The sequence below is a fragment of the Cucurbita pepo genome, chromosome 2 (genome assembly GCF_057944985.1).
Source record: "Cucurbita pepo subsp. pepo isolate OVF chromosome 2, ASM5794498v1, whole genome shotgun sequence".
In the NCBI taxonomy this organism is placed as follows: domain Eukaryota; kingdom Viridiplantae; phylum Streptophyta; class Magnoliopsida; order Cucurbitales; family Cucurbitaceae; genus Cucurbita; species Cucurbita pepo.
The window spans coordinates 12274472-12300522 of NC_141799.1; the positions used below are offsets into that span (position 1 = coordinate 12274472).

A 26051-nucleotide genomic window follows, 5' to 3' on the forward strand; every position below is an offset into this window, starting at 1 on the left:
GGAGCATGGGTACGAACTCGATGCATGGGACAGAGGGCTCATAGTGCTCCCTTTTCTTGAGTTCTCATGAAGTGGGTCGTCTTGCTTGCTAGGAAGAAGTTTTTGGACCACCTTTTTTGTAAAATGTTAATTTTCAGATAAAAATCTTTTCACCCTCTTTTTATTTCACGTTTTAATACAGATTCTTTTATCCTTTTTGAAGTAAATTTTCGTTGGTTAAATAAACATCTCTAATCAACAGGTGTTAGTGTGGGTAGGCACAGGATAGTTTCCAAAAGAAACGAACCAAAGCATGAAGTTAGTAGACAAACAAGTGGGTAGTGTACTAATAACAATAAACGTTAAGCATCAGCACCGCCATCACTCTACAGCCCAACACAACACCACATGCTACCAAATTACGACAATTAGCTATTACACAACCAACTAAACTTGCTCAAATGGACTTGGCATTCGGAATATGGGAGGTGGACGCACCAAAGGGCTTGTCAGCAGCACCAACGTTGTGTTGCTGGGGATTCGAATGGGCGGAAGGGCTGCACAACTCCTCAATGCGGCTACTCACTTCATACATTGAAGGCCGTCTATCAGGATGCTGCGCCGCACAGTCCACAGCCAGCTCCAACATTTTAACCATCTCCTCCTCAACGCTCTCGTACCTCAGCAGTTCAGCGTCAAAGACTTCCGACCTCCACTCCTCTTGCAACACTGACTGTACCCATCTCGGTAGATCCACCCCTTCCTCGTTTAACACTGCATGACTCGGAGCCTTTCCTGTCAAAAGCTCCAACAGCAATACGCCAAAGCTGTAAACATCTGCTTTTTGTGATACTTTACGAGAATCTGTCACCTCCGGTGCACGATACCCCACCACTCTGTTAGGACTCGATGCTGGGCCAACTAGTTGTGCTAGGCCGAAATCGGAGACTCGGGCATCGTAGGATTTGGCGAGCAAGATATTGGATGACTTTATGTTTCCATGAGAGACGTTTGGGCCTTGAGAATGTAAGTACTTGATGCCACGAGCTGCTCCACATGCAATGGCACGCCTCATTTCCCAGTTCAATGGTGTCCTACCAGTTCCCTTGTTACCTATAGAAAGGAAAGAAAATGGTAAAAGGCTAATAAAAGTTGGGCAGATGAGGTGAAGTTTTACCTTTCTTAATGCTACTTCGGCTTTAAAGTTCATTGAAATTGCAACACTTTTACTTGACAAGAAGAAACTTTGAACGGATTCGATTACCAAATAACTTTTAGATAATGACAAATACACTAATCAGCATCAGTCGAACTTCCATCAAATACATAAAAAATGCCTTTGAGGAATTATACCCAGGAAGATAATTGTGAGATCCAACTTCGATTCGGGAGGAGAACGAAACATCATTTAGAAGGGTGTAGAAAAACCTCTCCCTAACAGACATGTTTTAAAAAAACTTGAGGAGAAACCTGAAAGGGAAAGCCGAGAAGGACAATATCGGCTAGCTAGACACTTGGCTATATGCCAACGAGGTGGCTAAGCCCCGAAGGGGAGAGGATTGGGGGGCACCACATCAATTGGAGAAGGGAATGAGTGTCATCAAGAACGCTAGGTTCTGAAGAGGGGTGGATTGCGAGATCTCATATCAGTTGGGGAAGAGAACAAAACATCCTTAAGGGTGTGGAAACCTCTCCTTAACAGACACATTTTAAAAACCTTGAGAAGAAGCCCAAAAGATGATAATATCTACTAACAGTGGGCTTGAGCTGTTACAAATGGTATAAGAGCTAGACACTAGACGATGTGCCAAGGAGGAGGCTAAGCCCCAAAGAGGGTGGACACGAGATAGTGTGCCAGCAAGGACACTGGGCCCGGAAGAAGGTGGGGATTGGGGGGGTCCCACATCGATTGAAGAAGGAAACAAGGCGATGTGCGAGCGAGACTAAGCCTCGAAGAGAGTGGACACGAGATGGTGTGCCAACCAGAACACTGGACCTCAAAGGAGGTGAATTGGGGGTCCCACATCGATTGGAGAAGGGAATGAGTGTCAGCAAGAACCCCGTTGGTCCTGAAGGGGGATGGATGGTGAGATCCCACATCCGTTTGAGGGGAGAACGAAACACCATTAATAAGGTTATGGAAACATCTCCCTAACACACCTGTTTTAAAAACCTCCACTCGAGGGAAAACCCCAAAAACAACAATCATTCACATTTCTAAAAATAGAAAGAAAGAGCTTACCATGCAAAAGTGTAGATAAGCTTCCCATAGCCATATAATCATAAACCAAAAGCTTCTCATCAACACTATAATAATAAGCTTTAAGAGCAACCAAATTCTCATGTTCCATTACTCCCACACCTTCAATTTTCTCCCTAAATTCCCTCTCACAAACACTCACATCCTTCAATCTCTTCACAGCCACAACAGCCCCAATCTCCAACACAGCTTTATAAGCTGTCCCAAACGTTCCCTTACCCAACACTTCAGCTGAAGCCCTCAACAGATCCTCCAAATCAAACACCCTCCCACCAGCATTCCCAAAAAACACCAACTTTTTAGCACCACCAACGTTGTCATCCCCTTCCCCTTTCTTATTCTCTAGCGCCGCCGTAGCAGCCACAGAGCACCCATTTTCATACCCCCCATTCTCTTCACTAACTGCCTTCTCTCCTCGTACATCGACAAGGGCTGTCATGTCCAGAGTGCTTGTTTTCCGACCGCTCTGCCTCCGACAAGAAACCATCAAAATCACACAAAACAAAACCAAACCCAGAACAGACCCCATCACAATCCCACCGACCGCAGCCCCAGACAAGTTCTTCCTTCTCTTGTTCTCATTAACATCAATATCCACTGTCAATGGAACAATGACATTTCGAGCGCAATTCTCAAAGGGTCGCCCACAAAGTGGATTACCCATAAAAGCAGTAAAGGGAAACGACTGGAAACGACGAGGAACCGACCCATTAAAGAAATTGTTGGAAACATTGAACTGTTCGAGGTTAGGCAGCTTCAGCTCCGGTAATGAGCCAGTAAGGCGATTGTTCTCAAGAAACAGAGTCTTCAGCCGCCGGAGTTTGTCAAAACCGGGAGACAGGACGCCGGAGAAGTTATTGGAAGCCAAGTTAAGACGAACAAGGTCATGAAATTGGAACAAAAACTCAGGAATTGGGCCAGAAAATGCATTACCCTGCAAGTAGAGGCTGCGGAGATTAGTGCATGCTGCAAGATCTGACGGAAGCTGACCCGTCAATGCGTTGAGTCGGAGACTCAAAGTGCGAAGATGGGTCAAATTTCTGAAAATGCCGGTCGGAATTTGGCCGGAGAGGGAAGCACCCGGCAAACGAAGAACAGTAACCCGGCTGCCCTGGCATTTGACGCCAGTCCAGGAACAGGGGGTTTGGTGGCTTGCATTCCAGAGCTCGATGGTTCGGCCGGCGAGGGAAGAACGGAGAGCGAGAAGAGAAGCCTTGTCGGAGGTGAGATCTGGTTTGACGGCGGGAATGAGGCAAAGGGAGGGCAAAAGGCAGAGCAGAAGGCGAAGCAGAAGGTGGGGAGGCTGCATGTTAGGGAGAGGATATGGAGAGGGAGAAGAGAGAAACCCAGGTGAGGGGAAGAGATGAGGTGAAGTGGGTTATATATATATATATCGTGGTTGGTAGGGTTGAGAGGAGGAAGAAGAAGAAGAAGAAGAAGAAAGGTACAGAGTGGCACAGAGCTCGAGACAGAGGTTGTGTTGGACTGCTACTGCTACATCCTTCATTTCAAATGTTGGTCCCCTGTGTTTATTTATTTATTTATTTATTTATTATTTTTATAGTGAATTAAGCTGGTGTATTAAAAAAATTAATAAAAATATATTTTAACTTTATACTTTTATCTGTAAAATACAATTTTTAAGTTTTAAAAGCATCTTTTAAACTTTTTTTAAAAATAAAAGATATATTTATCCTTAGTAGATTTATTTTAAACTTTATCTTAGTATATTTATTTTTAAAATATTTTCACGAAAATACTTTTAATGTTTAAAATATATTTATTGATAGTACTACAAAAAAAGGTTAAAAATTTGAAAATAATCTATAAGATGTCCATATACGATTTTCTTTCGTATATTGATAATAATAATTTTTTGAATTTTTTTTTACAGAGGTGAAACCCTTCTCAAATTTTATAAATATTTTTAAAACATAATAGGTAAGAATATTTTTAAATTTTTACCAGCATTAATGATACATTTAAAAATTTAAAGGGATTTTTAAGTTCAAGAATTTTTTTTGAAATAAAATACTAATAGTTTCCTCCGAGTTTAATTTTTTAGACTTTTGTTTATTATCATTATTTTTATTAATTTTTTAATATTATTATAATATATTTTTTTACATGTTTTTAAAAAATGATTAGAAATATTTTTAAAAACACTGATTTTTTTTTTAAAAAAAATTAAGCATGAAAAAATGATTTGTTTAAAAATGGGTGAAAAAGGTTTTATTCTAATTGTTCTTTTAAAACAGTTATTCAACAAAAAAAAAAAAAAAAGTATTTTCCTTAAAATAAATAATAAAAGTTAACTTAATAATTAAATTGAATATATATACATATATATAATAATCTTTACAACAATTTAAAGGATTAAGATTATTATAACTATTTATTTCATAAAAAAAAATCATTAATAAAATTATTAAATAGTCAGCTTTTAAATATCAACTATCACATTAATTTACATAAAATTATATTATATTATAATTTTTATTTCAACTTTTACCTAAGTTATCATATTAATTCTCATTATTTAATAAATAAATAAATAAATAATTCTCTAATGGTATTTTTGTAAAACAAATTTTAAAGTTCAATAACTCTTCTTTTTTTCTTTTTTTGCAAAATTTAGAGACATAATTTTACTACCAATATATATATATATATATATATATATATATATATATATATATACACACGATACACGTCAGGACACGTGAAAAAATGGACTCTTTTGTAAACTTCCTTTAAAATCGAGCTCTTCGGAGTCCTTGCTTTCTGTATATTACAAGTCCTCATTTTGCCAATCTGAAAAGGAGGAGGGAAAAAAAATACATCCCTCATTGTTTTTAATAGCAACTCATAAATGAGTGCTTTTCTGGTAATACTTCCATTTTCTTTATATCTCATCTGAGCAATGCGCAGGCCCATATCTAATGCCCCTCCCTCGTGGGGTACCCACCGGCGATTACAGGCTATTATAACAATAAATTGAACCCAGGTGGCAACCCTTCAATCACCTGAATAAAGTTTGTGTACTGAAGTTCTACAGTAGAAGAAATCAAGGGTCTTGCTCTTGCCCCTCTTGGTCTGTCAATATATATCTAAGAACTTCTTGTTCTTCCACCAAGAGTAGGAGATGAATGGGATCTTCCTCGTAAAAATGCCCAGAAGTAATTTCTCCCGATGATGGAGAAGAGTGAAGTTAGTATTAAAGCTACTATGAGTGAGTTTGTGTAAGAAGAATGCACCTTCAAAGGCCTACAAAAGGACGGTTTTGGCATCGCCATGGCAATCGAAGCAAATCGTTCCCGGGGCTGTTTTTTACTGGGAAAAAGAGGAGCAACTCATGAGGGCTTATAAGATAAGTTCAAGCTGAGAGGTATCAGAAAAAGAAATGAGTATCTCTATGCATCCATAATACCTAAAATTTTAAAATTTTTTGCTAAGATCATGTAACGACCCAGATCCACCGCTAGCAGATATTGTCCCCTTTGGGCTTTCCCTTACGGGCTTCCCCTCAAGACTTTACAACGAGTCTGCTAGGGGAAGGTTTCCACACCCTTATAAGTGGTGGTTTGTTCTCCTCCCCAACCAACGTGGGACATCACAAATCAGTTCTTGGAAACTTGAGCAAAATCAAAGTAAAAGCATGCTTGATCTTATAAAAGAGTTGAATAAAAAGGAAAGATCTTCACTGAATAATACCCAACGAAGTTCTTGAATGAAGACCAGAATGGTGCTTTACGCTTAGCTGCCTGGCTTGAAGCAAGATTTCCTTGGTTTTCGTGTGTACCTGCATCACATGAAAATTTCCATGAAATTCAGTTACTATCCACTGGAACATATTTCAAAATATCCTCTTTTGGTCTTTCAACTTCCATAAGAATCTATTTTGATATTTGCCATTGAATTTTTTAATATTGCATTCAATGTAAATCATAGGGTATTTAAACTTTGAATCAGATATCAATCCAATTTATTTGACATAAAACACAAGTTGTCAGGCATGTAAGATTTCTATTAAATGTATCACAAAATTCTAATGACAAGAGAAATACATTATACAAATTTTATAACAAGAACCAAAAAGAACTTTTACGAAAAATTCAAAAATCTTAATGGAATGTTTGAAAGTATGACTAAAATAAAATGATTATGAAAATCAGGAACTGAATAGGATTTTAAAAATGTTTAACTAATCGACAAAAATGAAAATGGTAACCAGTGGTCTAGTACCGTTACTAGATGCCTTGAGCAAAGCCAGTTCTTTAATGATTGCGCGTTCTTTGTCGCTGCATTTACCATAACATGAAAATCCCAAAGAAAAAAACAAATTATATAATTTGTAACCGAAGAAAGGAAAGAGGATCAGTGAACAAATGTATCTGACAGCAATTCTATATCTTTTCAGCAGTGAACATCTCAAGTGATTACAATGACATTTTAGTTTGAGAAAACCAAATCAATGTGGATCCAACTGAATATAACCTTTCCGTTTAAGGAAGGCATGAATGATCCATGAACAAGAAATTGAGCCAAACTTCAAAAAATCTGAATCAATATATCGACTGTTTCTTATCCAAAAAAACAAAAAAGAAAGAAAACTACTCTAATAGTATAAATCCAGAGTTGAGAATCAGTTGTAGAACAACATTATTTTTCAAAATTACATATTAAAAACAATTCGCTAATGTACATAAGATGTTATAAAAATTTGTCTACTATACTGAAGAACAGGAAAAAAGAAGTTTAAATCAGTAAGCCTTTCCTAAATAAATCAAATGATGAGAAAAGTAATCTCTCCATCTAAAAATGTGAGGAAGTAATGTTAATACTATAGATGGGGTCATTTAAATTTCGAGCATCTCAAATCATATTATCACATATTCAAATAAAGATCCTAGTATTCCGGGTGAAATAGGTTGATGATCTAGACATGTCCGTACTTAACCTTCCCATGAGTATAGGACATCTAATCTTTTCTCAGTGTTACTCATGATGTATCATGGACGACAACACGAAAAAAAAATATTTTTTTAAAAAATGCAACTGATGCGGGATAACCATACTAGAATAAGTTGGACGTTCCTCGCAAAAGAAAATCTGAAATTACTATTTTCAAAATATGTACAATATTGAAACTCAATACAATATTAGACGTGTAAATATGGAAGTTTTCTTGAATAACATTATTCTCCAAATGGATGCAAACTATTTCAGTAAGTCGAAGAAGAAAGCAAAATGACATCCCTTAGAAGGCCTTAAAACTCAATAAGAATGAAATGTATTGAAATGCAACAGCCCTCTAGGACTAACGACAATGCAGAAAGAAAAAAAAAAGCGAGAGAGGATTAGGTGCACAAACAAAGTTCATGTATTATGAACCTTCCAACACCAAAGAGTCCAGAACATCACATTGCAAAGGCTTAGAATTTACAACTCAACATCACTAAATAACTCCCCAGTCCATTTTCCCATCATTAGGATGTATAGCCATCTATATCTTCCTCTTCAGTTTCATTTCCATACTCCTCCACATGAGAGCGCACCTCATGTGATATGGTCAAATGAAGTAGATGAACCCATGATTGTTTTTGTACTTTATTTAAAAAGAAATTATTTGAATTTACCCCAGTTTACTAAAAGAATGTTGTACCTAAATGAAAAGTTCACACAAGACACTTCATCTATGCCAGGGCAGTGTGCCATTACGTGAATGCCTTTTGAGGCTTTTAAAAAACCTTTTTAAAAATCATAACATACTGCTTCGGTCATTTAACTAACACAACAACTTTTACGTTAAATTTAGTGGAAACAAACATTTCAAGTGGCATGACAGAACATGGAATTATGAATGGAGCTTTTAGCTGTTCAATGGTGCTTCTCACATTCCTTTTACTCTTTTTCATCTCTGTTGGCTTCTTTTTGGGTGGGTAGGGATTCAGTTCCTAGCACGTAACCCTCATCCTCTAGCCAAAGATACAAATCAATATGTTGATATAATAGCTAGGATTTCAGTTGGTAGTTTCAGATTGGAATACCATGTTCAATAAAAAACTAACAACTCAAGAATGGTAAAACACTGAACCTGATGCTTGTTGGAATCTGAACATTCACGATAAACAGATGATCACCACGAACAGAAGGTTTATTTATATTTGGAACCCCCATTCTTGACAAGCTAACTTTGTCCCCTGGCTGAACTCCAGCAGGTATTCGAAGGTCTTTCAAGCCTTCAACAGTTTCAACCTGAAGTAATTTCACGTTATAGGTGATAAATAACTCGATACTTTTTCGTTTGTGTTGATAGCAACTGCAGTCCTCTAAAATATACTGCAAAGTTTTAGGTATTTTACCAAGTGTTCTTCTCAGAAGGATCAACATACACACACCAAGGAAGAAAGAGAGAAATTCAAGATTCAAATTTCATTTTAATCCTGAACATTCAAGTTTATTCCACTTTAGTCTCCACATTTTTTAAAATGTCCATTTCTAGTCCCTAAACTTTAAGGGAAAAAAAACTACACGTCTTTCCTATTTTTTATTAAACAAACTAATATCAAAATATATGAAGTTCTTCGAGACAAGTTATGGATCAGCCATTGCTTAGTATACTATTTTATTACCTAATAATTGCTTATCTAATACTCATCTCCAATATATTTGGTTTAAATACGTACTCATGTTAATATATTTATATACTTACTTGAGACCACATTATCTATTTGTTAAAATTAAACCAATGGTAAGGACTATGACCAGAATGGTCGTCTTCCGAAACTTCCATATAGTCAATGCTTTTAAGTTAACACTCTTTCTTATGTCCAACCAGAAATTATAGAGAAGAAAAAATTAATGATTGCATTCAGACTCTTTTTTAGGTCCAATCAATAAATTTAACTTACCTTCACAATAGTACCTAAAATTGCCTCTGTATAGTCAATGCTAATATTGGAGTACAGATGAATACCATCTCTCCGAATTCCATGCTTTTCATCTACACGGAGCGTGACATACAGGTTACCAGCCATTCTCCTGCCGAAGGAGGAAAGAAGAACAGAAAAAGCAGAAACAACTATGAAACTGATTTCACAAGATTACAACCTTGGACATAAAATATAATGGAATACTATTTTAAATAATATGAAATAAGGTATGGCATGAGATGAACAGTAATCTATACTAAATTTCAGAGAGAATAAAAAGGGACTTCGATTAGAACCGGTTTTGATCCCAGTGACAAGGATGATCCAGCCACTTAGAGACCATCAAAGAGAACATATTTCACAGTAGACAACACTCCACCTCTTATGTAGCAAAACATAAAGCATCTAGTTGGCATTCCTTATTTTCTTTATTAATTAATTTTTCTTTTAGGAGTATCTTGGATAACTGGGGTTCATTTTTACAGTCGACAGCACCTCAAGAAATGATAGAGAAGAAAAGAAAAAAAGAACATAACCAGTAAGGAAAATAAATTCCTGAAAGAGAACGGAAGTAAAGAAGGATTTGCAGAACAAAGTGAAGTTCACTGAATCACCAAAGGGTCTCCATGTGGGTCCCCCTTTACAAATGGTACTAACCTATCAACTATGGCCAATATGCGTCCCTTTCCTTCCTAGCATACCAAGATCAGATTTGTAAACTGAAACCTTGAGCAATTTGAGCGATTCACCAATGACATCTCCAGAAATGAAAAAAAATAGGGCATGTCACCTAAGAAAACTTGTTGTCTATAACGGGAGAAAGCTAAAAGAAAGAGTAGAATAACAACCTGATGGAGTATGTCCAAGGATATTAATAATCACCCTTTGCCAAAACGAATGAAGCTACCCTACTGAGCAACAGGTGCTAAATTTCTACGTTTAAGAGCTCCAATGCCGAAACCTCTATCACCTTGAGCTTGAGATGCTAAATTCCATTGCCCAAAATGATTAATCTTACTACCATCATTACATTCCCAAAAGGAATTACACATCAAAGGCTCCAATTCCAAACTCACCTGAGAGGGCATTAGAAAAAGAGACAAATAGTATAAAGTTTGACAAAACTTTGTCATAAAGAGTTAAACACACCCCACGCAAAGGAATTAAAGAATAATTTTACACCATGATAAAACCAAACATCCTAATGAATAAAAAATTAACTAATTAATTAATTACCATATCTCTGTCCTTAAAACCCTGATTGTTCCTCTAGTACCAACTGGACTATGGTTCTGATGAAGTTGGTTCGAAGGATTTCTTTCTCCCCCTTAAACAAATGACCAAAAAAAGAGAGGCAATCAATGAAAGTGGATCTCCGAGCAAAGTAGTAGACCAAGTGAACTTGATAAAAGTTGGTCCCAGAAGGCCTTAGCAAAAGGACAAGTAATAAGCAGATGCCTTTTCACTTTTCATGCATTTTTGCACATGGCGCACAAGCAATGGGAAATCAAAAACCATGAGATTCTAGAATAGCAGCTTGTCACGGTATTAATGCAAGTGACTAAGCTTCCAAATGAAGATTTTGACCTTCTTTGGGGAGTTCCTTTTCCAATTTAGAGAAAAATGGATGCATTGCCTTTGAAACCGCTAGTTGCAAGGTCTATACATAGAGTTTTAGTTGAGAAGGCCATTTGTTCCTTTATTTCCAATCCAAAAGTCTTCCCTTAAGACGGGTGAATGGTTGATAAGGTGGGATAGCAATGCCCATTCATTGATTTATTTTCCTTCTTTTGGGTGTCTTCTCAAGCCTAGGCCCCAACAATCATTTCAGTCATTTTAAGTCTTCCAAATAGATGCTTCCTTTTACTGGATAGACATAAAGCATGGGATAAGAAATATAAAGAGGTTTTAATCCAGCCCAAGTATTTGACAAAACAAGTTAGATGAATCCATTTCCGATTTTGCAAGAGTATCGGCTATAAATGAGGTCCTTTTGCTTCATAATGAATATCCATGAGCTGAAGAGCGAATTGATTTTTTCCTGGGCTTGATACCAAAGTGAGAGGTACCATATTTTGTAGCAATGATTCTTCTTCAAGGATCTCCTTTTTAATGAGAATGCCAAATCCATATGGATAGCTGGGCGTGAGGCTTTTGCTTCAATCTAAGAATACCCAGCCACCTTCAGCAATGGATGGCTCGACAATATCTCAATTGAGGAGGTGAGAACCCCTATATCATTGCTACCATGGCAAAGGAAGTTTTTAAAATCTTCTTTAGTTGATCATGTTGCAAGTCTAAATTAGCATGGTGTCTCTCTTTTTCTTTCTTTCTTTTTTTTTTTTTTTTTTTTTTTTTTTTTTTTTCCATTCAATTACATATCCCTTTTATAAGGGAGAAAGGCTAACTAAATCTAAATTACTAGATAATCTAAATAATCTAAATACCCTAGATACTAGGTAACAGAAATTTAAATAATAATCTCTGGATACTAGATAAGTAAATCTAAATAAATTCAACCAAACAAATTAGGAGTCTGTAAGAGACTAACAATACGCCCTCTTTTAAATTCTCTCCATACCAGCATAAGAACCATAGTAGCAAGGAGCAAGTTTCTCAATGAATTTGGGAATGAAGGAACACTGCCCTACAATTGCACCTCTCAAAGGAAAGCCAAGTCTCCCACTTGAAATTTCATATTGCAAGGATGATTGTTAACTTGAATCTTCATGAGTGGTGCTCATATTAATTGTAACCTCAATTCGTCTAATATGGCATCACAGTCCCAAACTACAACAACAAAACTAGGAATGCTATCAATATGGACGACTCTATGGTGAAGAGTTCATATCACAGCTATTTTTAGCGTCTACTATTACTAGTTTTGAGATTTAATTGACTATTTTCATGTACACATTTTTTGAATTTGTAAGAATCAAGAATTTGGGGTGAATCAGATATTTTGAAGAACCTATTGAAAAAAATGAGTCAATTTGACAAGAATGGAAGAATTGTCATGAAGATTTGGTTCATGGATCTTTTGAGTTCGTAAATACTTTTGGTACATTCCCCATTTTGATTCAAGAATCTACCCAATTTATTTGGTCCATCTCCCATATTGGTACATGAATCATCTTGATTCATGTATGAGCATTAGTATTGCTATACTTATATAAAGGTTTGTCTAGCATTGTCAAGAGACATAGAGTGAGTGTCATTTTGTGTCTAGAGGCAATTGGGATGAACTTTGTAAGTGAGACTTTGTAGTGTGAGAGTGTGAAACATATATTTGTAAACACTTTGATTATAGTGATTGGCTGTCGTCCGTGGACGTAGGAGAATTTCTTCTCTCCAAACCACATAAATCTTGGTGTCTCTTTATTTAGTTTTATATGTGGGTGTGTGAGTGTGACTAATCTTGCTTCCACTATAACATAATTCACCCTTCACCATTATCCTAATAGTACTTGGGAAATAATCAAATTGTGACAATAATCATATTGCTTGAATAAGTGTTGCACAATTTTTATTTTTTATTGTTACCATTAATTATCATCGTCATTGTAGCAAATTTTTTAATAAGAACCTAAAATCCATTCCAAGAGAAGAAAAAAGAAAAAAAAAAAAAGACCTGTTGAGTTACAAGATGGATCTCCATCGAGTTAGTAACATCGAGAGAGAATATTTACAAAAGGGTTTAGATTATTAGAACAATATCATTACTCGTCCAAACCAGCAGCAGCTTTAATTTTGAAGAAAGAATATATTTACCTTTTCTTATCAAAACTGCCCTCTCTTTGAATTCGCATTGTAGCTCCATCACTGACGCCTGGTGGGATTACTATATCCATTTTTCTAAATGATTTCATTTGACCACTGCCACCACAGCTTTGGCATAACTCTGTTATTACCTTACCATCTCCACCACACTCTGAACAAGTAGACACCTAAGATGTCACAGAACAACGATCTTAAGGTAAATCTAGTAGGCTAAATCCAAAATTCATTATATCACATGAAATTTGTAAGAAACCAAAATGGGAAATTTTACATGGTTATTAAGTTCAAGCATTACAATTAAGAATCAGATTTTGGTCATTTTTCTTCTAACGTCTACTATAATCGGTAATAATGTGTATAAAATATTAAATATATCCTGACATAGTACTAGAGAGAGAGGTCATGCATTTGAACTCTGTAACGTTAATATTGATAATCACATGCTAAAGCTTAGTCTAAACCCATGAGTGAGGAAGTGAAGAATACGGTACAAAAGATTAAACGTACTCAATTCAACCAACTTATGCCTTTGCGTTAACTTGTGATTTCACAGTAACCATTTAAAATAATTTCCAACTTAGGTCAGTGTCAATCATATGAAAACTCAATAACACAGTCTAAAAGACTACGAATTACCTCTAGTATCAACAAATGAGCAGTGGAGAGTAAGTCAACAATTGTATAAAACAATATGAAGCTTGGCAATTTTATTCTGATTAGTAAATGTAGATCAAAGAACCAAATATCTCACTATTCAGTTGAAGATGGAAAGGAAGGAGAGTGAAAAAGAAGCAAAAGAAAGAAAAAAAAAAAGATTCGGCAAAGGGATACAACTATTGTCTATCTTCTCACTCATATACAAGTGATATTTATAAGATACTTTCAGCACTATCTTTTCTATATATCTATAAGAGATGGATAGTTCAGTTAAACTCCTAACTTTGCTGAATCTCACAGTAGATTGTTCATATATACACTTCCTACTTGCATCATATTTACTCTCTTTTGGTATATCTATGAGGGATATTTTGGTATATCTGTGAGGGATATTTTATTAATATCCATGAGTATTCAAGCTAGTTTGCGTGCATCTAAAAAATTGCAAAAGACAATTTTCTGACCACCATGGCTTTAACTTATTCAACACTCAGCTCTACTTGCAGCATATTTACATCTTCTGGTCACGTAAACTCTCATTCTCCCCCCAAACAAAATCTCACTTACCCTTCTATATCCCATTCTTATTTTTTATAAAAGGCGTAAAAAAACACCGGTGCCTTCTATCACTATCCAAGTCTTTGAAACAAAACATCATTCATTTAAAATACAATAAATAATAATAAACGTGATAATAATAGTTTTTTAGTAATTCCCTTGGCATAGGATTCTGCCCCTTGATATTATTTCATTTAAATATATTTTCTTTAGAAAACATAATATTAATATCAACTTATTATAGACGCGATCGTGTTCAACAAAGAATGTTTTAACATAAAAGTAATCAGCTTCAGCTCTAAATAAATCAACTTGGGTGTTAGAGAAAAAATATTAAGTTTGACGTTCTTTTTCAATCCAAAACATCAATTTTCATTATATAGATGTTCAACTACCTGAGACATCATTCCAAATGGTGTTCTCTGAGTTTGGACAACTCCTCCTTTTCCATGACAACTGGCGCACACTTTTATGCAATTACTTGTTTTAGCACCCGTTCCATCACAGTTTTCACACGCCTCAAAACAAAAAAGTTGGATTTCCTTCTCCCCTCCAAACACTGATTCTTCAAAGCTTAAGTGCAGGTCATAACTGTAAGGTTACAAATACAAAAAAAGAATGTACGACTCAGACTATTTATAAGCATATATCATATAATTTACGAATACATACATATATGAGAGAGTACACAATCAGTTCGAGAGTTAAATCATTAAATCATTACTGATTACACTTAATTAAGATATTTACAACTAGTATAAACTAACAGAGAGAAAACCATGATAAGAGCGAGCATAGATCAACGGTCAACTGTCCAAAAGCTTTTTCAATGTATAATTCTGCCTCGTAAATGATAAAAGTCATTGTGAGGCCCCCAATTGTTAATACATGTGCTAGGAAGGTAGGAAAGGAAATTCCACTGGGATCAACCAGTTAGAATGTCAAGGAAGGGCGTATTTGGGTGGAGGTAGGGCCATAGGAAGAAGCTCCAGCCCTCTCAAGCTGTTGGCTAGGAGCTTTTGTATGGGCTTGGGATTCTTTTGTCGATTGTCGAATACAAATGGCAGAGATACCTTCGGAGTCTCATGCTAACTAATAATGGAAGTGTTAAAGAATAAATATATTATAACCTATCATTTAAAGCTGTTAGGTCTAGCAAGAATTTAAAATAATATCAGAGTAGAAGGTCCTATGTTCAAATTTCAAGAATGTCATTTCCTCTCCAAGTAATATCGATACTTGTTGGCTCTTGTGAAATTTTCAAGCCCTTAGGTAAGGTGGAGTTTAAGAGTATAAATAAATGATTAAATATACAACTAACTAGTTCCAGTACTGATATAACATGAGAATGATGCCATACTGAATATCAAGATTTTGGTTTCTTCCGCTCCTCTTATTTAAATTGATGCCTCCAATTCCATCTCTTTCTCCATAAAGTCCATCTGATCCGCCAAAAAATGCATCAAAAATTTCAAAGGGGTCGACCTAAAAAAAATTCCATAAACAAAATGATTAAGAATCATTCAACAGAAAAATTAATCGAAACAATTTGACAATAAATTTTTCAGATGGCCTGTGGGCTAAGTGCAAGCAATAATCTTACCCCGTGTGAACCACTGCTCCTTACGTCATATTCTCCCTGCAAACCTGCCTCACCGAACTGATCATATAAAGATCTTTTCTCATCGTCTGATAGGACCTATACAACTGCTCCATTATCATATGATTGCAAAGAAACAAAATGCGTAGCAGTGGATCACTATTAGATACTGAAGAAAATGAGTTGCATTTTTTCTTTCAATTAACTAAAATGAGTTGAAAAAAACATTCTTACACATTTACATACCAGGAAGGAGCAACTATACCTCTTTAAGGAAAAGAAAAAAAGAAAGAGAAACATATTATTATGGAAAAAAGAAAGAGAAAACACATTTACAAATGTTACGATCCAATATCTAGGAAGTATTACATCTCAATGGACGTGACAGTCCCTAAGCATAAACCTTTCTTCTCTAAAGTCTCTCTTTAGGGGGAGAACGTAAGTGATTGAAGAGTGCCCGAGGGAAGCAATTGAACACCTTGACATACTAGTTGAACCCTTGGAGACAGAACCAACAACTATTCAGTCCACTCCTACTACCAATGCCAATCACAACTTACCTAGCCAAGATCCAATCATAATAGAGCCACTTACTGAATCATCCAATCTACCTTCACTATCAGATTCATTTCTCTCAAGTACATGCTAGGAGGAAAGTCATTTCAAAACCAATTCAAGTCCAAACATCTGACACATAGTGAGATGCTAACACAGGTACAAACTGGAACTCTAAATGAACCAATAGATGATAGATCCCATAGCTATCCAAAAACATACTAGAGAATGCATAAAACAACCTTTATAACTCTCTATCAAACTATATTTCTCTTGAAAGATTATCCTCATCACATAAAAGTTCCATTGTGAATCTAAATTCAATTGTTATAAGATTACCAGGAGATGTTTTTCCCAATTGCAAAGATGAATACCATAAGAATATTGTTATCCTTGGTTGTCAACTTAAATTGGTCGGTATGATGTGAAGAATGTGTTCCTTAACGGCAATCTAGACGAAAAAATCTACATGAGCATCCCTCAGAGTTAAAAGAGAGCTCGAGAAGTAAGGTGTGCATACTGAGAAAAGCAATGTATGAGCTAAAACAATCACCAAGGGCGTAGTTTGAAAGATTGACAAAGGATTGTAGGTATAAGCAAAGTCAAGGAAATCATTCTCTTTATCAAACGCTCAGAATCAAGGGGAGTTACAGTGCTTCTAGTTTATGTAGATGAATGACATCATAGTCATTGGAGATAGTGAAGAAAAAATGTTATGAGGAAATTGACAAGAGAATTCGAGATCAAAGAACTTGGAAGCCTAAAATACTTTAATGGCATTAAGTAGTACACTCAACTCAGGAAATTTTCATATCACAACAGAAATATGTGATGAATTTATTGATGGAAATAGGCAAAAGCATATGTAAACCTGTATCAATGCCAATGGATCCACTTCAGAAATTGGGAGAGGTAAAAGAAGAACTTGCGGTGAATAGAGAGATGTAACAGAAGCTAAGGGGGAGGCTTGGATATCTAGCTCACACTAGATGGGAGATAGCATACTCAGAGAGCGTTATTAACCAATTTCTGCATCACCTATGGGAACCTAACCTTCAAGCAATAGAGTGTTACATTACCTTAAAGGAACTTTAGGAAAAGAAATTTAGCTCAAACGGAATAATTCCCTAGCATTATAAGCTTACTCCAACGCCAACTACATCGGATTAATAGTGGACAAAAGGTCTACTGCGGGGTATTGCACTTTTCTCACAGAGGAAATTTGGTGGCATAAATGAGTAAAAAGCAAAATGTGGTGGCTAGAACATATGTCAAATCACAATTTCGAGCTATTGCACAAGGATTATGTGAGCTCTTATGGTTTAAGATAATTTTTTATGACTTACAGATTAAGAGAAAATATTCGATAAAGTTATACAACAACAAATCAGACATCAATATTGCTCATAATCCTATCCAACATAATAAGACAAAGCATATTAAAGTCGCTCGGCATTTTATTAAAGAAAAATTAGAGAAGAGGATAGTATACATGAGTTATGTGCCTCACAGCTTCAACTTGTACATGTTCTAACAAAAAGACTTCACATCTTACTATTTCATGAGTTAGTATCCAAGTTGGGAATGAATGATCTGTATTTTTCATCGTGAGGGAGAATGTCAAAAAAATAACCATAATTTGAGAAGTATATGTGTAATCCTATTAAATAAGGGAATTAGCCTATTTTCTATTGTTTCCCTTTCTGCATTGTTTCCTTTTTTGTATTATTCTTTTCCTATTCTATGGAGAATTAGCTTAGGCCTATGTACGTCTCTAATAAATAATAATAAATTGAGTAATATACATTACTCTTGCAACAAAAGGTGATGTATTTGTTTTCATCAAACTTCTTTACATGAATCTCATTTGTTCTGGGCCGATCGTTTCAGTCGTGATAAAACTCTCACCGCCCTTTCTACTAAGTTGTTTTGGCCACAAATTAAAAAAGATGTTGCGACTTTGTTAAAAGTTGTTTTAATTGCCAAACTTCAAGGGATTCAAGCCAAAATCCACGAATTTACTCCCCTCAAACAGTTCCTAATTCCATACACATTGAACTTTCAATGGACATTGTACTTGGTTTACCTAGATCTCAATGTGGTTTTGACTCGATTTTAGTTGTGGTTGATTGTTTTAGCAAGATAGCTCATTTTATTGTTTGTTAAAAGACTAATGATGCCTTGAATTTTACTAACTTGTTTTGCATGAGATTGTTAGACTTCATGGAATTCCTAAGACTATTGTTCAGGATAGAGATGTCAAGTTCAGGAGTTATTTTTTTGCAATCTCATTGGAAAAGATTTGTAACGGACCTTCTTTGTAACACCGTAGTCACCTAAAAGCGAATGGACAAAATGAGATCATTAATAGAACTCTTGGCAACCTGTTGCATTGCTTAAGTGGTGATGAACCATGACAATGGGATCCTTCTCTTGTGCAAGTCAAATTTTCTTTCAACCACATGGCCAACAACTCATAGGGAAGTCTCTAGTCGAGATTGTACACACTCGCATCCCTCATTTAACTTTTGGTCTTGCTAATTTCCCCTCTTCTATTGATCTTAGCGTCGAGGTTGAGCTCATGGTTGACCGGGTTGAAGAATTACATAAAGAGGTTTGTTTCCATCTTGAGGAGGCTAACACTTCCTATAAGGCTCGAGCATATGCACATCAGCGTGATGTGGATTTCAACGTTTGTGACCTTGTCATGGTGCATTTAAAAAAGTCTTACTTACCTCTGGAGTTCATTCTAAATTAAAGATTGGTCCTTTCCCTATTGAGGACAAGATTGGCCCCAACACCTACCTTGTTAAACTACCGGCCAATCAATTAATTGGTGATGGTTAGTTAGCTTTGGGAATTGGTTGGTTAATTTTTGTACAAATATGGCCGACTGGACCTCCCCTCTTTTCATCGTTGAATTCAAAAAAGACTCTTGGAGAGTTTAATATCAGAAACTAAATATCAATCTTCTTAATATCAAGAAGGAGTGTGACGAACGTGATGAAAGATGAGATATCAATTAGAGGATCCATAAAATGATTAGAAAATATGAAATGTACACAATAACACAAGGAACAAATGCTCAAATAGGAGCCTCAGTTCTCACCTCATATGCAGCACTTATCTCTTTGAATTTCTCTTCTGATCCAGGGTTCTTGTTCACATCGGGATGGTACTGTTCAGAATAAAAACAAAGAAGGGTGAATCATTTGGGACATTGTGCAGTAAAGCTCATCTAGACTATCAAATACAGAGAAAATGCCCATGCCCTACAGCCAGAGTTCTAACTATTGGCGTAGTGGCTTAAAGGAAAGGCTAAAGTTCTTTGGATAAAAGATTCAGAAATATTTTGTGGATGATTTAAATAAAAGGAAACAGCATAATTGCTAACAGAAAATTTAGTGAGATTTTGGAAGAATGTAAGGTTCTTTAATTCCTCCCTGTCAAACTTTAACTACATAATTTAGTAATAAATTTGGACTGGGGGCCTTTTTCAAATCACCCCTTCTGATTGGCTAGAAGGATATGTCTTAACTTCTTGCCTGGTTGTATCTCCCGCTTTCTGTAATGGAATTTCTGTCTCTTATCCCAAAAAAGCCTTTCCCAGTCTTTATAATATTATTTGTGTGCCTAAAGAATCTCTAATGCCTTTCCTTTTATTCTTACGAAAACCAAATAAACAATTCTTTTAATTAAGTTGATAAATGATTGGTCAGCCAGTTAGATTTTAGCTCTATCAGCTTGCAGCCAGTTAGCTTAAACTTGGTTTTTGGAGCCTGCTATTAAATAACAGCATTCTTAGTCGATTACCTTTCTAGTGTACTTTAATAAAACGAATAACTTACTATGTAGCATCCTTGCAAACTGAATCACCTTTGTTTAGGCTCTGTTTGATTATCGTTTGGTTATTTGTTTTTCGTTTTTGAAAATTTAACTTATGTTCTCCCAATTTCTCTACGGTGCATCCAATCTTCCTTAAATGAACATTTAAATTTTTAGCCAAAGTCCAAAACAAAAAAAAGATTTCAAAAACTACATTTTTGTAGTTTTTAAAACTTGATTTTGTTTCTTAAATACATGTAAAAGGTAAATAACAAAGCAAAGAACCCCATAAGAGGAAGTGGTACCTACATGCTTAATTTTTCAAAACCAAAAACCAAATGAATATTATACAAGGCCTTACAAACCTATGATCCTAAAATGTTTGTCCTGATGAGAAGTTACAGCAGGCAACATTTGCCATTTTTCAATTTCTACTAAGTAGAAGTCAATTCTTAAGAACCTTGGCCAAAATTGACTTCTTGAAAATACTACCCAGCGTCCCAACAGCTGAATTCTTAAAGTTTCATAAATTTCAACAAGAACTTATTATGCCTCAATTTATCTCTCTCTCGCTCTAAGGGTTTAGGGTGGAAATTGCAAAACATATATCATATACGTAGCGCTTGAAATTTCATCTAGTTTTTCATTATCCCTCCCACAGTTCAATTCCATTCGATTTTCAACCCTCCAATTCGCTTCATTGGGGACCAATAAGCCCCGTAGAACTCAAGAATATACAATTAGCAGAATTCAAAACGGAAAAATACCTTGCGAGCGAGTTTCTTATATGAGACTTTTATTTCCTGTAATGTGGCATTCCGGCTAACATTCAACGTCGAATAGTGATCAGTAGCGGCGGCACCTGTTGCTGCTGCACCACAGTACACAGACTTTAACCGACGTCTGGTTTGAAAATCCGTTCCCCTAAGCGGGCGAACCACGCGGGAAAATTCAGAAGAGTTCAAGCTGGAACAAAAGCTGATAGAAGGCGGACTGCGAAAATTCAAGACGTTAGGAATTGCCGATAGAGAAAGTAGTCGAATCTTAGGTTTTGGGTTAAGCTTGGCATTGCAGGGACTGCAAATAAGTGCCATTGTTGCTCGAGGTGGAGCGCAGGCCTTCGCCACGAGGATGATCAGGATTCAGGGTTTTTTATTATACTAGAAATTACTAATAATAAATAAATAAATAGTAATAAAGATAACTCCAAAACAAAAAAATATATATATACGTACGTACGTACATACATACAGACTAACCATGTGTCACAGTCATGTTTGTCAAAAGCGTAGTGTTTATGGCCACATGTCAGATGTTTGGTCATGGTTGTCCATGGTCGTATGGCTGTTCCAAATCTCTTTTACTTGCTATGTCAATACGGAGGTGTATGACCCGTTACCAAAATCATGTTTATACCTGTCAGGATTAATATGCCTCGAAATGTACTACAGTGGGATGTGATTAGTTGTCAATTCTTCTTATCCGGTTATATGCTATCAAAGTCGTCGTCGTCTACTAACTTTTAGGTTATAACATTGTTTTCTTTAAAATTATGTTTAACGTACTTCCTTGCTCGCGTTTTCTAGAACATGACTCGAGACTTAAGCATACGTCGATGTTGTTCACAAAATGCGAATTTCATACGGCTGGCTTGTTTGTTGGGTTATAACAAATATTTTACAATCGTTGTCTTGCTGCTGCTAGAGTGTGATTGTGACACCATGCACCCATGTTTGCTACCCATTTGCGACCGTATCTAACTCTTTCTAGTTTTGTACGGTCAGAACGAAATGTTACCTAAATTTTGATTTTATATATTTTGAAGGTCTAAAATTAAAATTGATTCATTTGAAAATATAAGAAAATTAAAATGAAATAAAATTTAAAATATATAAAGGGTATTCATATAACTCGATAAACAATCAATTAAGACTACTCTACTCAAACTATAACAATTAATTTTTTTTTTTTTTTTTTTTTCGGGTTGGGTTGGGTTGAATTTATGAAAAAACAAAAATTCAAGAGTTACGGGTTGACATTTTTTTCTTCGAGTCAATCTGACCAACCTGAAAATAGAATTACAACTCAACCTAACCCTATCCTACTTTAAATTTTTTTTTAAGAACATTGGAGTGAGTTATAGCTAGTAAACGTTTAATATTTGAATTTTATGAGATTTTAATTATTAATATAATATTTACCGTGGATAGATATGATTTTTAACTAATTATTTATCATATTGCCGTCAGCCTCATGGGTAGCCTCGGGTGGGAGAGGTTTTCACACCGTTACAAGTAATGTTATTTCTCTCTCCAACAGATGTGAGACCTCACAATTCACCCCTTGGAAGCCAGCGTCCGCGCCGGCACATGTTCAATGTGTGGCTTTGATACCATTTGTAACAGTCCAAGACCACAGCTAGCAAATATTGTCCGCTTTGTCCCATTACGTATCTTCGTCAGCCTCACGATTTTAAAACGCGTATGCTAGAGAGAGGCTTCCACACCTTTATGAAGAATGTTTTGTTCCGTTCTACTACCGATATGGAATCTCACAATTTATATTGCTTAGATCACCGACCCAAAATTTGGATTGGTTCGAAATATGGAATGGATAAGTATACTGCAAAACACCACTTTATTCATTAATTTTGGAAACCCAGCGGCTTTGTTGCATATTAGGCAAGACAGCACGTCACCATCGCCTTCGCTGGTGTTGCATGAGCATAATAAATATCTTTACTGACTCGCTGGTGTTCATAGCATAATAAATATCCTTATCTCGACAATGACCTAACCATCCATAATTCCTAATCACGTCCCAATCATTGCTCGAGCATATTCTTCGTCCAATCCTGTTTCCATTGGCAAGAGAAACTTCGGGAAAGAGGGGTTTGATTCTGTCTCCTTCACCTTTGAATCAAGGAGCTCGACTCGAAGAGGAGAGGGGCAAAGCAGCTCGACCTGACCCTGATTGCTCAATTGTTAACCGAGTTAAGCCACTAACTCAGTGCACTCGACCCTCTAATCATTATTTGTCACATATCCTTAGAGATGTTTGCGAGAAGTCGTAAATAAAGAGCATTATAGAATTCAACAAGTCAGATTTATTCGGTTCAACTCAAACCAATTTTGTAGGTAACTTATGAACCGACCCAATTCAACGTTCAAGCCACGGAACGAAAAAGCAAAAATGATAAGAAAGAATGATTTAAATTGAATGAAAGAATTGGGTGATTTACAAGATGGTCTATTTCCACCCGCGGCATTATCCCTTGAAGGACACTTAAACAAGCAAACAATCACAATTATCTCTCGCCTTCTTCGATCCCGACCCTTTTTTATGCGCCTCAATGACGACGGATTTAGAACGACTTTCTAAAATAATCACTTAAACAAGCAAACAATCACAATTATCTCTCGCCTTCTTCGATCTCCACCCTTTTTTATGCGCCTCAATGACGACGGATTTAGAACGACTTTCTAAAATAATCACTTAAAAAGTCATTTCAAACATGGCTTAACAATCCCCCGATCTTCCCAAGAAATAGACCACCACTAAGACTACAACTACTACTACGTTTATGAACAGGGGGTTTCTTCTTCATCCAAGCTCTGCTCAAGTTCTGTTCGTTGACTAATCAATAAATCTAAAGCCTCTTTCATCCATTGAGGGCAAACCTCTCTGGCTTTCTCCACGCTCATCTACAAGTTCCAATGGAAATTCAATTAGTTTTGAACGAAGAACATTTAGGGTTTTCGTTTGAATTTAAGCCAGAACTCACCCATTCCCGCCTCCGGAAATCTTTCTCCGGCCAATTTTCCAGTAGTTTGGTGACCTGCAGCGGGAACATGTAGGCTTCATGCATCGTCGCTTGGTTCTTGCTCTTGTAATACCATTTTCCCAATCTTTTCTGTAAGGGAAATTAAATTGGAATTTGGATGAACAAAAATTTCTTCGACAGAATCAACAATGGAAACCCTAGAAATTCGAATTACTAACTTCGATGTTGCCAACCACACCAGCTTCCTCCAATGTCTCTCTCAAAGCCGCAGTCTCCATCGATTCGTCGTTCTCCCAACCGCCCTGAAATTTCAAAATCATCAAACAATCGGTACAAAAGAGCGAATCGGAATAATCGACGCCAAGAATCGATATAACAATACCTTCGGAAACATCATCGCTTGTCCTTTCTGTGAACTAATCCCAAGAACTTCAATATTATCAACCGAAAACGATTTCAGAGCATCTTTATATCGATAAGGAATGCATCTAGAAGAAGAAATCGCAAAAATCAGAGCCTCAACTTACAAGAACAACAAACCCTAGACTAACGAAATCAGAGAGTGAAATGGAGAAACGTACCCGACAACAAGGCGATACTCTTGATTGTAGCGCTGCCGATGACGTCCAGTACGAGAGGAGACGACAGAGACGACGTTTTCGATCTGAGAAGGGAATTTCTGGGAAGAGAAGAAGGAAGAGAGGAGAAATTTGGCGATGTTCCTGGAGAAAAAGAGACCCATATCAATGGAGAAAAATAGGAAGAATTGAGGAAATGAAATCTCCTCCTCGCCGTAGGCGTCGGGTCGGGACAATGATTATGAGAGAGCAGAGGAGGGTGGGGGGAGGGGCAGAGGAATTTGAATCTGAGAAGACAAAGGTTGTGTGGCAGTGGATGGTTGGTTGTTCCCGCAATGTGTGTGTTGCGGATGGGGCCCCGCGTGGTGCCCTTTAATAAACAGGGAAGGATGAGGTGCGTGTAAAAGGAGAATTACACGCGCGTAACGGTCCGTTGACGTTGACATAAGCCTTCAAGGTTTGCGGAATAACCGCGTCAAGTAGTTATTCAATTTTTTTTTTTTTTTTTTAATTAAGAAAGGTCGTAAAATAGTTGAGTTTTGACCCATTAATATCTGCCAGTACTAGCACAGATTGGAGCAGCCAAATTCAGGTGGTCTTTCCAATAATTTTTTTTTTACTAAATTAATAAAAAAAAATCCTAATTTTTTTTTTAAAATAAACAAAAAAAAAATTAAAAATATTTTTTTTGTTACCACTAAATTATAGTTTACCATATATATTATATTTCAAATATCTAAATATTTGTCTTTTTTTTATCTGTCTATTTATTTCTCATCTTCAGTTAAAAAGGTTTAAAAATTGTAGTTAAACTTTAAATTTTTTTTAATACTTTTTTTAACTTTTTCTTTTTTCAAATTTTTCTCATATAAAAATATTCATGAATTTGTTAGAAGTAATATTTATATTTTTTAAATTAAAAAAATTTAAGTTCTCTTGTTACTCGTAATTTTGTTTATGTATTAATGGTAGGTATTTTTGAATTTTTTTTAATATAATATGAGATAAATTGAAAATGTATCGATGAAAATGTAAAAATTTAAGAGTATTTTTAAAATATTTTTAAAAATGAAGGGTTTATTTGAAACTAAATATTATCCTTTTCAACTAAATCTTATGGTAAATATATTTTTGAAACATTTTTTTTTACGTATAATTAAAACTTTTAAAAATGTAGAGAGTATTTTTTTTTCAGTAAAATACAAAATTTAGAAGTATTTTTATTATTTTAATTAAAAAGAATTATTTTGGCTTCTTTGTTTAGGAAATTAAGACTTACTTCAAATAAAATAAGCCTATAGCACTTTACATACAGGCTTAAAATCGAAAACCATAATTAGGCCGTCTAAAGTACGTGTCCACGAAAAAACTGAGTCACACTCGATATTTTATTTCGACATTGTTGTAAAAAATGTTCAAATTCAATGATTTCGATACGTATGATCGGCAACCAAAGTCTAAATCTTTTTATTAATTTAATTTTTAAAAAAATATAAAAAATCAAAATTAAATTTTCGTCCACCTATTTTAATTCTCATAC

At 35.7% G+C, this 26051-nt stretch overlaps 3 protein-coding genes across 4 annotated transcripts; all 3 read right to left on the reverse strand.

The window, feature by feature from the left end:
* Nucleotides 1-268: 268 nt before the first annotated feature.
* Nucleotides 269-3593, reverse strand: LOC111788016 (putative inactive receptor kinase At1g48480). Its single transcript, XM_023668150.2, has 2 exons — nucleotides 2222-3593; nucleotides 269-1092 (listed from the first exon to the last, which is right to left on the reverse strand). Exons 1-2 carry the CDS (start codon nucleotides 3546-3548, stop codon nucleotides 437-439), a joined length of 1983 nt encoding a protein of 660 aa, XP_023523918.2. The 5' UTR covers nucleotides 3549-3593; the 3' UTR covers nucleotides 269-436.
* Nucleotides 3594-4962: 1369 nt separating this feature from the next.
* LOC111784933 (Molecular chaperone Hsp40/DnaJ family protein) lies at nucleotides 4963-21296 on the reverse strand. Of its 2 annotated transcripts, XM_087121634.1 has the most exons (11): nucleotides 20917-21296; nucleotides 19434-19502; nucleotides 15773-15868; nucleotides 15530-15654; nucleotides 14565-14760; nucleotides 12946-13121; nucleotides 9154-9283; nucleotides 8337-8497; nucleotides 6485-6540; nucleotides 5954-6041; nucleotides 4963-5572 (listed from the first exon to the last, which is right to left on the reverse strand). In XM_087121634.1, exons 1-11 carry the CDS (start codon nucleotides 21241-21243, stop codon nucleotides 5350-5352), a joined length of 1647 nt encoding a protein of 548 aa, XP_086977760.1. In that variant the 5' UTR covers nucleotides 21244-21296; the 3' UTR covers nucleotides 4963-5349. The 2 variants fall into 2 exon arrangements, with proteins under 2 accessions (XP_086977760.1, XP_023521212.2); XM_023665444.2 differs by lacking the exons at nucleotides 4963-5572; nucleotides 5954-6041; nucleotides 6485-6540 and adding an exon at nucleotides 6557-8217.
* Nucleotides 21297-23342: 2046 nt separating this feature from the next.
* Nucleotides 23343-24853, reverse strand: LOC111788959 (nudix hydrolase 18, mitochondrial). Its single transcript, XM_023669554.2, has 5 exons — nucleotides 24515-24853; nucleotides 24316-24421; nucleotides 24152-24235; nucleotides 23934-24062; nucleotides 23343-23853 (listed from the first exon to the last, which is right to left on the reverse strand). Exons 1-5 carry the CDS (start codon nucleotides 24673-24675, stop codon nucleotides 23731-23733), a joined length of 603 nt encoding a protein of 200 aa, XP_023525322.1. The 5' UTR covers nucleotides 24676-24853; the 3' UTR covers nucleotides 23343-23730.
* Nucleotides 24854-26051: the final 1198 nt, after the last annotated feature.

Coding starts and splice junctions, on each gene's coding strand:
- LOC111788959 (XM_023669554.2), bottom strand. CDS start 24,675: ATGGGTCTCTTTTTCTCCAGGAACATCGCCAAATTTCTCCTCTCTTCC. Junction 24,236..24,315: donor AAGCGATGATGTTTCCGAAG/GTATTGTTATAT, acceptor TTGAAATTTCAG/GGCGGTTGGGAGAACGACGA. Junction 23,854..23,933: donor ATTTCCGGAGGCGGGAATGG/GTGAGTTCTGGC, acceptor TGGAACTTGTAG/ATGAGCGTGGAGAAAGCCAG.
- LOC111784933 (XM_087121634.1), bottom strand. CDS start 21,243: ATGGCACTTATTTGCAGTCCCTGCAATGCCAAGCTTAACCCAAAACCT. Junction 15,869..19,433: donor AGATAAGTGCTGCATATGAG/GTGAGAACTGAG, acceptor GCAGTTGTATAG/GTCCTATCAGACGATGAGAA. Junction 6,042..6,484: donor GCTCAAGGCATCTAGTAACG/GTACTAGACCAC, acceptor CATGTGATGCAG/GTACACACGAAAACCAAGGA.
- LOC111788016 (XM_023668150.2), bottom strand. CDS start 3,548: ATGCAGCCTCCCCACCTTCTGCTTCGCCTTCTGCTCTGCCTTTTGCCC. Junction 1,093..2,221: donor CTTATCTACACTTTTGCATG/GTAAGCTCTTTC, acceptor TCCTTTCTATAG/GTAACAAGGGAACTGGTAGG.